Source organism: Mixophyes fleayi, chromosome 6, assembly GCF_038048845.1.
Source record: "Mixophyes fleayi isolate aMixFle1 chromosome 6, aMixFle1.hap1, whole genome shotgun sequence".
NCBI classification, from domain to species: Eukaryota; Metazoa; Chordata; class Amphibia; order Anura; family Limnodynastidae; genus Mixophyes; species Mixophyes fleayi.
Genome location: NC_134407.1, coordinates 165,747,138 through 165,760,846, shown reverse-complemented (window position 1 = coordinate 165,760,846; position 13,709 = coordinate 165,747,138). Strand labels below are relative to the sequence as shown.

At 40.2% G+C, this 13,709-nt stretch overlaps 1 protein-coding gene across 4 annotated transcripts in view; it reads left to right on the top strand.

Annotated features, from left to right (window-relative positions):
- The first annotated feature begins 2,023 nt into the window (after nt 1–2,023).
- Nucleotides 2,024–13,709, top strand: part of IKZF3 (IKAROS family zinc finger 3) — a 66,606-nt gene continuing 54,920 nt past the window's right edge. For 2 of the 4 annotated variants that reach the window (XM_075177095.1, XM_075177094.1), the window contains exon 1: nt 2,026–2,242. Coding sequence is in view for 2 of the 4 variants with exons in the window: in XM_075177092.1 (XP_075033193.1) it covers nt 2,236–2,242 (7 nt within the window). In the remaining 2 variants the exon portion in view is untranslated. Of the gene's footprint in view, nt 2,243–13,709 lie in introns of all 4 variants that reach the window. The other 2 variants (XM_075177092.1, XM_075177093.1) reach the window with 2 other exon arrangements.

The window sequence follows — 13,709 nt, the reverse complement described above, 5'->3', positions numbered from 1 at the left end:
TAACCTTTCTTCCTGTCCTCTTTAGAAGGTTTGATGAATCACCCATGTATAATTGAGATCAGTGCCATCAGGATATAGGGTGATGTATCAAACCTTAGAGAGAGATGAACTGGACAAGTTACACAAAGCAATCAATCAGCTTTTGTTATTTATCTAGCACAGCCTATAAAATGACAGAAGCTGATTGGTTGCTATGGGCAACTTTTCCACTTTACCCCTTGTCACGAACACCCAGCCTGTCCCAGATACAGCAATCTGAACAGCTGGCTGTGACTGGTGTTACCTTAGTTAATTAACAATGAATACACCTTTTCTGCCACCACGAAGGATTTTTTATGGTGTCCTTACATTCACCAGAACCACTTATTAATGTTTCACACTTAAATCACATACATATGTAGCATGAGTTTCCCTGTGCTTCGTAAGTTCACAAAGAATCACGGAGAGTACACTAGATAAAATATGTTTAATCTGAAAAATGTTTACAAGGCTTATTTACAAAAACGTAATAAACAGACATACCATAAGTTGCACAAATGAGTTTCAGAAAATAAAAAGCAATAAAACCAGAATCCCTACTTACACGTTCAGGAATTGGCGTGTGAGGAGTACACATTGAGAAGAATGACACATTTCAGTCATGGTAGACCCTCCTCAAAGTAATGCACAATCTGATGTCTGAAACATCTTATTGGCTTTTCACCCCCCACCTTAGGAATTTAGTTTGTCAATAAAGACAGATTGATCTCCCAAATGTCGCAGAGCTTTCCGAAGTAAATGATCTATCACTTAGATATATGTTTGGGCACCTCAGAGAATCTCTCACCTCTGCTCTTTCTGCCTGGCTAAGTCCAACTCCTCTGCATACACAAACTACTCCCAGATCTGTCTCTGGAGCTGGCTACTTTCAAAAGACCATTGACACTTGCCTAGTTCAGACTCAGGTCTGTTAACAAAATACACTTTGGAAGGTTACATAAAATATTCACAGTGTTATACATAGATTCAACAGAAAATAACAATCAGTCATTAGATGTGCTACATTTCATCACACCCCTCTTGAAGGTTTAATACATCTCCCCCTTTATATGGTGGAGTAAACAGAACTACAGTATATAGCATGCAGCACTCAGCACTGTGTCTTGAGCTGATAGGGAAGGTATATTGTGACTTTATGAGCTAAATTAACTAAATGATCTAAATGAACTACATGAACTAGAAGAAGGATATAAAGGAGTGAGCTAAAATATTAGGAGGATGAATCATGACAATCTAGTTCTAATTCAATAAGCTCTACACAGTGTATATGTCTGAATGCAGCAGTCCCACACATGGTAGTTATCTTATGATTTAAATGAACTAGACAATGTAGTGAACTACTATGCCAGAAGAATGACTGAAGACAATCGTTCAATGATCAGCTCCACAGAGTCCCACACAATGTCTGAGCATAGCAGTACCACTTGTGGTAGTTTAGAGGTACTGACTCATGAGTATTACATGAGAGAGCTAAATAATAGTGCATCTGTAGTAGCAGTAGCATATTTAGCACAGATGAGGAGTGTAGGGGGAGGGGAGTTCAGAACCTAGTACCAAAGTCAGCATCAAGAGTTTGGACCCCTTGACCAATAGAACAATGATTTTATCACAAAAAGGTGAGTAGCATGAAGATACACACACACAGACACTTTGACTCACACATAGGCTGTGGCTAGCCAGTGCAATGTTCAGGGGGTAAATGTATCAAGCTGAGAGTTTTTCGTCGGGTTTGAAAAGCGGAGATGTTGCCTATAGCAACCAATCAGATTCTAGCTGTCATTTTGTAGAATGTACTAAATAAATGATAACTAGAAACCTGCCGGAAAACTCTCAGCTTGATACATTTACCCCCAGATGTTTTTTTGTTTTTTTTATTAGATATGTATTTCATGAACTGTGTTTTCTACTTTCCTTTTACAGCATCAGGAACTAAAGAGCCAGTGTGAGTGAGACAGTGAGTGAGTCTGCTGGAGCTGCTTTGCTTTATCTCTGTCTAACTCCTCCCACTTGTTTTATTTCCTGATGAACTAATCTTTGCCAGAGCTGTGAACTAAATGAGTTTGTTCTCTTTGAAGATTAGTTCCTTTTGAACTGATCATTCATGAACTACCCATCACTAGTCCTTGGAGACTGCGTGGCAGAGGGAGAAGCACGTGGAGCACAGGACTGGGAGAAATCCGAGGGAACAGTAACAGGATGACAGGTGAGGACTAGGCAGCCTGCACAGTGACTGCTGCTGTCACAGTAACGCTGTGTGTTATAGGAAGAAAAGACGTGTTCAACTGAAAAGAAAAATAAATATTTAAACAACCAAATTCTGTAGTATAATCATTTTATTTAGTTATATGGTTGTGCTTGTAATGTCTATTTCTTATTAAAGAAAATGCATATGAGTGGCTGTGTAGTTCTAGGTAAATAAAAAGACTGGATTTAATTCAGTAGTAATTTATTTTAAATATCTTTGTTTTTGGCATGCTCCAACACAAAGTGCTAAAAAGTTGTCGGAACTGTGTGAGATGCTTTTGAACTATAAAAAAAAGGAATTAGTAATTATATTTGTTAAAATTGACATATTGCTGGAGCCCATATCTCTAGGTGACAGCATTACTCTGCTCAGCTGAACTTTACAAGTTTCTGAGCTGTTAGTCACTATATTATCTCATTAGATTGATGTGCTTGATGTGGCATATTTTACTGCGTAGATCAAATGATTAAATTCCAGATATTTCACTGAAAGTTTTAATGTGAAAAATTCATGCTGGCTACATAAATTGCTTTCCTGTGTAGAAGGGTTTTACTTGCTAATGTGGTTTGCCCAGCACTTTTTTTGTGAAAGGGATTTCCCAAAAAATGAGAAATATATTTTAATTATATTGTTTCAATATAATGTAGTGTTCAAATAATAAACTATAACAATGTAAGTAGTAACAGTTATATAAAATAAAAGGAGAAACTCACTAATAAACCCAACATGCTAGAACCTGAGAGAGAACCTATCCTTATCAGCTTAAAACATAGGGCTAGATTTACTAAGCTGCGGGTTTGAAAAAGTGGGGATGTTGCCTATAGCAACCAATCAGATTCTAGATGTCATTTTGTAGAAGGTACTAAATAAATGAAAGCTAGAATCTGATTGGTTGCTATAGGCAACATCTCCACTTTTTCAAACCCGCAGCTTAGTAAATCTAGCCCATAGTATGCCAAAATATAGACATTTCTTTGCTCTGCTTTATAGAATATATTATTATAAGCTATTCATCTGTCCAGCTATCTCACTATTGTCTGTTTATTTATCTATCTATCTCTCTAATATTCTGCACCTCGGTATTTTAATAAACGTTATGCGATTGTTTTGGCAAGTTACAGATTTCTTGGGCCTGATTCATTAAGGATCTTAACTTAAGAAACTTCTTATTTAAGTCTCCTGGACAAAACCATGTTACAATGCAAGGGGTGCAAATTAGTATTCTGTTTTGCACATAACTTAAATACTGACTGTTTTTTCATGTAGCACACAAATATCAACTTTAAATTTCAGTGTACAAATAAGCTATCAAGTATTTGTGTGCTACATTAAAAAACAGTCAGTATTTAACTTATGTGCAAAGCAGAATACTAATTTGCACCCCTTGCATTGTAACATGGTTTTGTCCAGGAGACTTAAATAAGAAGTTACTTAAGTTAAGATTACTTAATGAATCAGGCCCCTTGGGTCTATATATCTGCAGTAAACCAGTGTGCGTCTTCAGGAATGCTTTGCACACATGTTCACTAGCTTAACATATTGAAATATAAGTAATATAGCATAAGACAATTATATTTAATCAATTTTCTAATATCCATGGCTGTTCTGTATTCATTGTAATAACAAGGAAAAGACATAATAAAGGACATATGGTTATTTCTAACACATTATAGGGCAATAGGGTTTTTTCTGCCCCTTTACATGTACCTGTTTTTTATCTTTGTTCTATTACTTCTCTGTGTCATAGAATGGAGTCACAGTGGTCTCTGAGCTCATTCACACATGCATAAAAAGAACGCAGATTTAATATATACATATATATATATATATATATATATATATATATATATATATATATATATATATACATATATATATATATATATATATATATATATATATATGCTGAGTTATGTGTATGGGTTGATGCGCATGTTTAAAGCCATATGTGTATTTTTTAAAATCTGGAATGATAAGCACCCAAATCCTACTTTTACAAGGACATGTCTTGAAAAACTCACATTTTACTGACAGATGCATATAAAATTTAACATGGGATGCAGCCTGCTCTGGCCTAGGAGATTGCACATTCTTGTTGTCCAACAGCAGTATGATAGTAAATTAATTCCCTAGGCTGGTTACCCACTGGATTTAAGAAAACACCCGTGACAGTGATTGTAGGCCACTATTCAAAAACGGCCCACACACACAAAAGCTTGCAGGAGAATTTTAGGAACCTTAGCAGTGGTTTGCACAGTGCTTACGTAAGACCATATATTGATGAAAACCGGTGTGATTACAAAAAATGGTGTTGCATTTTAATTCCCCTGTGCTTAATCACTCTTGCTCATGTGTTTTAATTCCATTTTAAAAAGAATGCATGTCTAAATCTTGCTTATAGGTAGGGGTTATGTTACCTGTAATGCAGGGGTCAGGGAACTTTTTTACCTTTTACCCCCAAAATATATTTAGATACGCCGACGTTACTCCCTTGATTTGAAAGGAAGGAAATCATATATTATTAATTATTGGAATTCAAAATTTCTTTGAAAGCTTCAACTTCAAAACTTCAGGTTTTGGAGAAATGATGTTGCTTCATTTTTGATACGAGAGCATCAATATTGGGGCATTTTGATGTCAGAGCAATTTGGATACAGTCTTCAGCGTCCAATCGATTTCTCAGCTTTGTTTTTATGTTCGTTAGAGTGGAAAATCCTTATTCGCAAAGGTAGGTTGTTGCAAAAGGCAGCAACTTTTTGACTGCCTCCTCATGTGCAATTTTGAATGCCTTTGCAGCTGTTGACATCCAAAAATATGACAGATGTGCTTTGTTTTCAAATGTAATACGTGCTTCATTATTGCATCGAAGCTCAAGAAGTTCCTCTGCCAACGCTTAAGGCTCTTCTGGTACAACAGCAATTTCACATTTAAAGGGGTCTGCAATCCAACTGACAGCATGTGAATCAGCAGCATTACCCCCAGGATTTTCATTTTTACCCCCATTTGGAGTAATTTACCCCTGTTCCCTGTTCAAAATAGGAGGAATGGTTTCTTATCAGCTTATTCCCAACATAGCATTCTGAAATGTTAGCACTGCGTTTAAAATGATAGAACACAGCACACCCTATTTCTAATGTGCTAACTATAGATTGCACTGGGAAAAGCGAAACGCATGAAAAGCCCATGGAAAATATGTTTAGATGCATTAAAATGCGTCTAAGGCGTACATTAACTTTTATGCAGTTTTACCCAGCTCATGTGTTAGCCAGCCTTTAGCGTTAGTTTGCATGTACATTTAAGGCCTGATTTACAGAAAGGCGCAATTTTGCGCAATTTTGCAGCCCAACATAGGCATAAACTTTTGACAACAAAATTGCAGCCTTGCATATCTTAAGTTACATGCAGTTTAAAAGACAATGTAAATATGTGACTTCATCAATATCTGCTCTCAGTGTATCTTGGTGCGGCCAGAGTAAAGATACAACAGTCATCATTAACTTTATGTTAACTACTGATATATTAAAAATATGGGGAAAAAAATAAATAAACAAAACATCTGCTAATTAAAATACCCAATCATTCAAGACCTGATTTATTTAGGAAAGGAAAGCAAAAAAAAAAAGAGTAACTTTGCACCTTGGCAAAACCATGTTGGATTGGAGGGGGAGCTCCATTTAAAATATGATGGCAGATTTATAGCTTGGATAGAGCATGTCCTAGATCAACTTTAAATTTCAGGGTAAAATTAAAGCTATCAGGTATTTGTGTGATATATGAAAAAAACAGCCAGTATTTAACTTATGTGCAAAATAATAAACTAATTTGCACCCCTTGCATTGTGACATGGTTTTGTCCAGGAAAAAACGTACTCATTTTTTTTGACATACTTTCCTTAAAGAATGAAGCCCATTGTGCATTCTTTTAAAACACTCATGTAATTCAGGCATACACACGTCTGTATCCAACTAGAAGCAGTTCTGAAGAAATGTCTCTTGTTAAATACGGGTGTAATTATGCTCTGAATATACGGCATTTGCTATATCGAGACTGACACAACACACTGCTGGATAAGTACAATACATGTGTGGGGTATAAAGTCCCAGTAGAATACACAGAAAAAAAAACAATTATTGTCACCTTATATATATAATGTCATATAATCATTAATGAAAACACACAAAAAAATGGAGGGGGGGGGTTAATTTCTTCCCCCCTATGAAATACATTTATAAGGATATTATTAATGCCTGCTGTACATAAAATATATTCTTACAGATGCTTTTAATTGCAAACAAAATTATGTTCTAGCATGCATAAGCACTTGTCATCACTATCACTCGGAACTTACACCTGCTCTGTAGCTGGTGCAAGTGATACGACAGAAAAATATGTAACTTAGAGATGCTAAAGCTTGAATCGTACGCTGCTGTCGGAAGTGTCCTTTGCGTTCGAAGATGAATTGGATGTCCTTGTGTTCACTGGTGTATAGTCCGTTTCTGGGCTTGCAGCGAGCAATTTAACATAAAATATGTATCAGCATTTACATTCCTTAATGGGGCTCTTAATTTCCATATCTTTTTTTTATCATTAGTTACTTTTGTGGAACTAAATGTTCCAGCTACCCTTTGCTGCCATGGACATACTGGCACTTGTAGTTCTACAAGCACTAGCATTCCCTATGCAGGCAGTGTTGGAGCTTCCAGTTCCAAAACAGTACTTAATCTATTTTGTACAAAACACCTTTATCATAGCACCAAACACCAAAGGGGTGCCAGGAAGAGCTCCAGTTTTATTCAGAACTTGACTGGATTGCCCTTGAGGGAAGGGGCACAATTTCTGGCTAATGATCCACATTATGACAGGGGTGCCCCATGTTGCTGTTCTCCCTGTCATAGAATAGGGCAGCACGGTGGCTTAGTGGTTAGCAATTATGCCTCATGAGTTCGATTCCCGACCATGGCCTTATCTGTGTGGAGTTTGTATGTTCTCTCTGTGTTTGCGAGGGTTTCCTCCGGGTGCTCCGGTTTCCTCCAACACTCCAAAAACATACTTGTAGGTTAATTAGCTGCTATTAAATTGCCTTTAATCTCTCTCGGTCTGTGTCTGTGTGTATCTTATGGGATTTAGACTGTAAGCTCCAATGGGGCAGGGACTGTACAGCACTGCGGAAATATTGGCATTTATATATATAAATAGATGATGATGATAGAATGACCAACCTAACCTGGCATAGTTTGTTGCTAGTTTGTCACCCTTTAGGCTCCTCCGGCTTGAATAGTGAGCAGCCCAGGCTATGGCAGCGGTGCTGGTTACTTATTTTTTTAAAATTTTTAAAAATGTATTTATTTATTTTTGTGAAAACAATAAAGATACATACTGATAATGTCATCATCATCAGTACATATATTTACACCATGTCTTTAAGATAAACTATAACAGACTGGGCCACATCACCAGGAGGCGTGCTACACTTAAGCATGGTTGTCGCTACTCCAAGACACTACTCCAGGCTTCGGGGTCATTATGATTGTGGCTGCATTTTACTGTGCATGCTCAGTGCGGCAAAGCTCATATTTATGTACCATATGTGGACCTACTTCCAATTCTAAATCTAACCGTTACTGTTTTAATGAATTCCAGCTCTTATATTCAGCTCTCTGAAAATAGTTTGTTATTAGTACAATGTATGTGATAAAACAAACCCATATTCATATTTTTAACAATGGATTGGATTTTTAGATTCAGAAGTATTTCTGAAATATTTACATTTCATGCTGTACATACTCCTTCGTGATTATATAGGACCTGTCACTTTGGGTTTATCACAGTATAGAATTATTATATGATTAGCGTAGTTTTTCTGTTGTTGTAGCTACTTCCAGTTTCTCTGAAATGTGTTATAATTAGATGACTCTCCTCTCAGTGGGTATAGGGGTTAGCGCTTACTCCTCCTGTTCTGCTAGCTCTTGCAGTGCTCAGAACAGTGGAGGATAATGTATATACCTGCACCCTGTGTTAGTGTCTTCTGCACGGAACAAGTAACCACTGAACTGGTTCGAATGCGAGAAAATTGTTATGGAGGTAAATTAGGGTAACCTGTATTAACATATTTGTATGATATATGTTAATGCAGACAAATACATTAAGTTAACAGACCTTCCAGGACCCCTTTCTAAGTGGAAGGGCAGCTATGTGTTTAAAGTACCTTAATACCTTCATATCCAGTCATTATTTGAACCTCAATGACCAAAGCAATTTTCATATTATTGACACTTATCGGTTAAACTAGTGATAGCTAGTTCATGGTTAGTCTCCTCCAAGTAGCTAGTTTATGTGTAGTCTCCTCCAAGTAGCTAGTTTATGGTTAGTCTACTCCAAGTAGCTAGTTTATGGTTAGTCTACTCCAAGTAGCTAGTTTATGTGTAGTCTCCTCCAAGTAGCTAGTTTATGGTTAGTCTACTCCAAGTAGCTAGTTTATGTGTAGTCTCCTCCAAGTAGCTAGTTTATGGTTAGTCTACTACAAGTAGCTAGTTTATGGTTAGTCTACTCCAAGTAGCTAGTTTATGGTTAGTCTACTCCAAGTAGCTAGTTTATGGTTAGTCTACTCCAAGTAGCTAGTTTATGGTTAGTCTACTCCAAGTAGCTAGTTTATGGTTAGTCTACTCCAAGTAGCTAGGTTATGGTTAGTCTACTCCAAGTAGCTAGGTTATGGTTAGTCTACTCCAAGTAGCTAGTTTATGGTTAGTCTACTCCAAGTAGCTAGGTTATAATTAGTCTACTTCAAGTAGCTAGGTTATGGTTAGTCTACTCCAAGTAGCTAGGTTATGGTTAGTCTACTCCAAGTAGCAAGGTTATGGTTAGTCTACTCCAAGTAGCTAGGTTATGGTTAGTCTACTCGAAGTAGCTAGGTTATGGTTAGTCTACTCCAAGTGGCTAGGTTATGGTTAGTCTACTCCAAGTAGCTAGGTTATGGTTAGTCTACTCCAAGTAGCTAGGTTATGGTTAGTCTACTCCAAGTAGCTACGTTATGGTTAGTCTACTCCAAGTAGCTAGGTTATGGTTAGTCTACTCCAAGTAGCTAGGTTATGGTTAGTCTACTCCAAGTAGCTAGATTATGGTTAGTCTACTCCAAGTAGCTAGGTTATGGTTAGTCTACTCCAAGTAGCTAGGTTATGGTTAGTCTACTCCAAGCAAATTCTATATTTTTCAATCATATTAAGAAAGAGTAGATACATGTTTTCACATCTATCAGGGTCACAGGTATATTAATCAGTGACTGACTTGTTCACACAGGATTTTCTAACACAACTTTCAGTTGAATGTGAGCAAACCACTCTGAAAATCATAAGGACTTAAACATCATTGCCTTGCCTACACTCCTCAGCTGTGGACATGGTCAGTAGTATCAACTGCAGTTCAGACTGCTCTGACATGCAATTTACACCCAAAGGACTGCAATCCCAATGCCTGCACAGTTTTCAGAGAGCATTGTCATGTCACATTCTGTATGGGGTGTGATGTGAGCAAATTCTGACAATACACATCTCTGAATGAGGCCTTAAAGATCCACAGGCACTAAAAACTTTATTTAGCAGTCTGTGGGCACCTAAGTTTAATAACACTAGTCTAGCATGTTAAAAAACACAAAACTTGATCTTTGTAATGTACGATACACTCAGAAGGATATTATTAAAATTACTCATCGATATAGATTACTAGCCTAGATTGGGTAATGTTTCCATTGTAGACCACTGGGATCTCTGCTTGGCTCATTTATTAGAGATGGCATTGCATTTTTCACCAGCTTAAGTAGAAGCCATGGCATGATCGAGTCACTTCATGACAGCAAGTGGCTTAACTTGTCTCATACAAAGTATTAGAACTGATATGTTTGAGTATCATGAATACGCTCATAAAGGAACAGTATAGTAATGAATTGAAAATAATAATGTAAACTATTTGTATCTTGAATAAAATGAAAGTAAACTATACATTCCCTATGAAAACACTATTTAAATGTAATAATTATAATATAAAGCAGGAGTGACAAGAATCTAAGAAATGTAGGAGCCAGCATAAAACACCTTGGCCCTGATTAAAAGTGGAAAGCAACTTGCACTCCAATTGCATTTTAAAAAAGAGCACAAAACTTGAGCTTACTTCCAACTACATGCAAGCATATTTCAAGATATATTTCCATTTGAATCTGGGTGTAAGTATGCTCTGGCTACACAATACCTGCTGTATGTAAACAGAACAGACTGCACTATACACACAAGTGTATGTGCAATATCATAGGTCATATCAGAAAGCATTAAATGTATATATTTTATAAAATAAATTAATGACTATTAACAGTAGAATCCATAATAAAAATATGGACATTAAAAAAAAATATTCTTAATTTTTTTTTACATTAAATACATAAATAAAAATGCTTTTAAAGCATATAGTACATACAATGCTTTTTATAATCTATCCTACTTGCATACACATAATCTGTGTTATCTAGTGGCACGCATACTTGTAGGATAATAAGATAAGAATCCAGTTTCTCACATAATTCTTGCCCCTGTCCCTTATATCACACTGCATCAGACTAGACTCTCCTGTCCCCCATATCACACTGCATCAGACTCTCCTGTCCCCCATATCACACTGCATCAGACTCTCCTGTCCCCCATATCACACTGCATCAGACTCTTCTGTCCCTCCATATCACACTGCATCAGACTCTCCTGTCTCCACATCACACTGCATCAGACTCTCCTGTCCCCCATATCACACTGCATCAGACTCTCCTGTCCCCCATATCACACTGCATCAGACTCTCCTGTCCCCCACATCACACTGCATCAGGACCTCCTGTTCCCCACATCACACTGCATCAGGACCTCCTATTCCCCACATCACACTGCACCAGGATCTCCTGTCCGCCATATCACACTGCATCAGACTCTCCTGTCCCCCACATCACACTGCATCAGACTCTCCTGTTCCCCACATCACACTGGATCAGGACCTCCTGTTCCCCACATCACAATGCATCAGGACCTCCTGTCCCCCATATCACACTGCATCAGATTTTCCTGTCCCCCACATCATACTGCATCAGACACTCCAGTCCTCAAATCACACTGGACCTTACCCTCCTGTCTCCACATCCCACTGCACCTGATCCTCCTGTCTCCACATCACACTGCACCTGACCCTCCTGTCTCCACATCACACTGCATCAGACCCTCCTGTTCCCCACATCACACTGCATCAGGAACTCCTGTTCCCCACATCACATTGCATCAGAACCTCCTGTTCCCCACATCACACTGCATCAGGACCTCCTGTTCCTCACATCACACTGCATCAGGACCTCCTGTTCCCCACATCACACTGCATCAGGGCCTCCTGTTCCCCACATCACACTGCATCAGGGCCTCCTGTTCCCCACATCACACTGCATCAGGACCTCCTGTTCCCCACATCACACTGCATCAGGACCTCCTATTCCCCACATCACACTGCACCAGGATCTCCTGTCCGCCATATCACACTGCATCAGACTCTCCTGTCCCCCACATCACACTGCATCAGACTCTCCTGTTCCCCACATCACACTGGATCAGGACCTCCTGTTCCCCACATCACAATGCATCAGGACCTCCTGTCCCCCATATCACACTGCATCAGATTTTCCTGTCCCCCACATCATACTGCATCAGACACTCCAGTCCTCAAATCACACTGGACCTTACCCTCCTGTCTCCACATCCCACTGCACATGACCCTCCTGTCTCCACATCACACTGCATCAGACCCTCCTGTTCCCCACACCACACTGCATCAGGACCTCCTGTTCCCCACATCCCACTGCATCAGGACTCCTGTTCCCCACATCACACTGCATCAGTACCTCCTGTTCCCCACATCACACTGCATCAGGACCTCCTGTTCCCCACACCACACTGCATCAGACCCTCCTGTTCCCCACATCACACTGCATCAGGACCTCCTGTTCCCCACATTACACTGCATCAGGACCTCCTGTTCCCCACATCACACTGCATCAGACCCTCCTGTTCCCCACATCACACTGCATCAGGGCCTCCTGTTCCCCACACCACACTGCATCAGACTCTCCTGTCCCCCATATCACACTGCATCAGACCCTCCTATCCCCATATCACACTGCATCAGGAACTCCTGTTCCCCACACCACACTGCATCAGACTCTCCTGTCCCCCATATCACACTGCATCAGACCCTGCTGTCCCCTACATCACACAGCATCTTACCCTCCAGTCCTCACATCACACAGTACCTGACTCTCCTGTTCCCCACATCACACTGCATCAGACCCTCCTGTTCCCCACATCACACTGCATCAGACTCTCCTGTCTCCACATCACACTGCATCAGACTCTCCTGTCCCCCATATCACACTGCATCAGACTCTCCTGTCCCCCATATCACACTGCATCAGACTCTCCTGTCCCCCACATCACACTGCATCAGGACCTCCTGTTCCCCACATCACACTGCATCAGGACCTCCTATTCCCCACATCACACTGCACCAGGATCTCCTGTCCGCCATATCACACTGCATCAGACTCTCCTGTCCCCCACATCACACTGCATCAGACTCTCCTGTTCCCCACATCACACTGGATCAGGACCTCCTGTTCCCCACATCACAATGCATCAGGACCTCCTGTCCCCCATATCACACTGCATCAGATTTTCCTGTCCCCCACATCATACTGCATCAGACACTCCAGTCCTCAAATCACACTGGACCTTACCCTCCTGTCTCCACATCCCACTGCACCTGATCCTCCTGTCTCCACATCACACTGCACCTGACCCTCCTGTCTCCACATCACACTGCATCAGACCCTCCTGTTCCCCACATCACACTGCATCAGGAACTCCTGTTCCCCACATCACATTGCATCAGAACCTCCTGTTCCCCACATCACACTGCATCAGGACCTCCTGTTCCTCACATCACACTGCATCAGGACCTCCTGTTCCCCACATCACACTGCATCAGGGCCTCCTGTTCCCCACATCACACTGCATCAGGACCTCCTGTTCCCCACATCACACTGCATCAGGACCTCCTATTCCCCACATCACACTGCACCAGGATCTCCTGTCCGCCATATCACACTGCATCAGACTCTCCTGTCCCCCACATCACACTGCATCAGACTCTCCTGTTCCCCACATCACACTGGATCAGGACCTCCTGTTCCCCACATCACAATGCATCAGGACCTCCTGTCCCCCATATCACACTGCATCAGATTTTCCTGTCCCCCACATCATACTGCATCAGACACTCCAGTCCTCAAATCACACTGGACCTTACCCTCCTGTCTCCACATCCCACTGCACATGACCCTCCTGTCTCCACATCACAC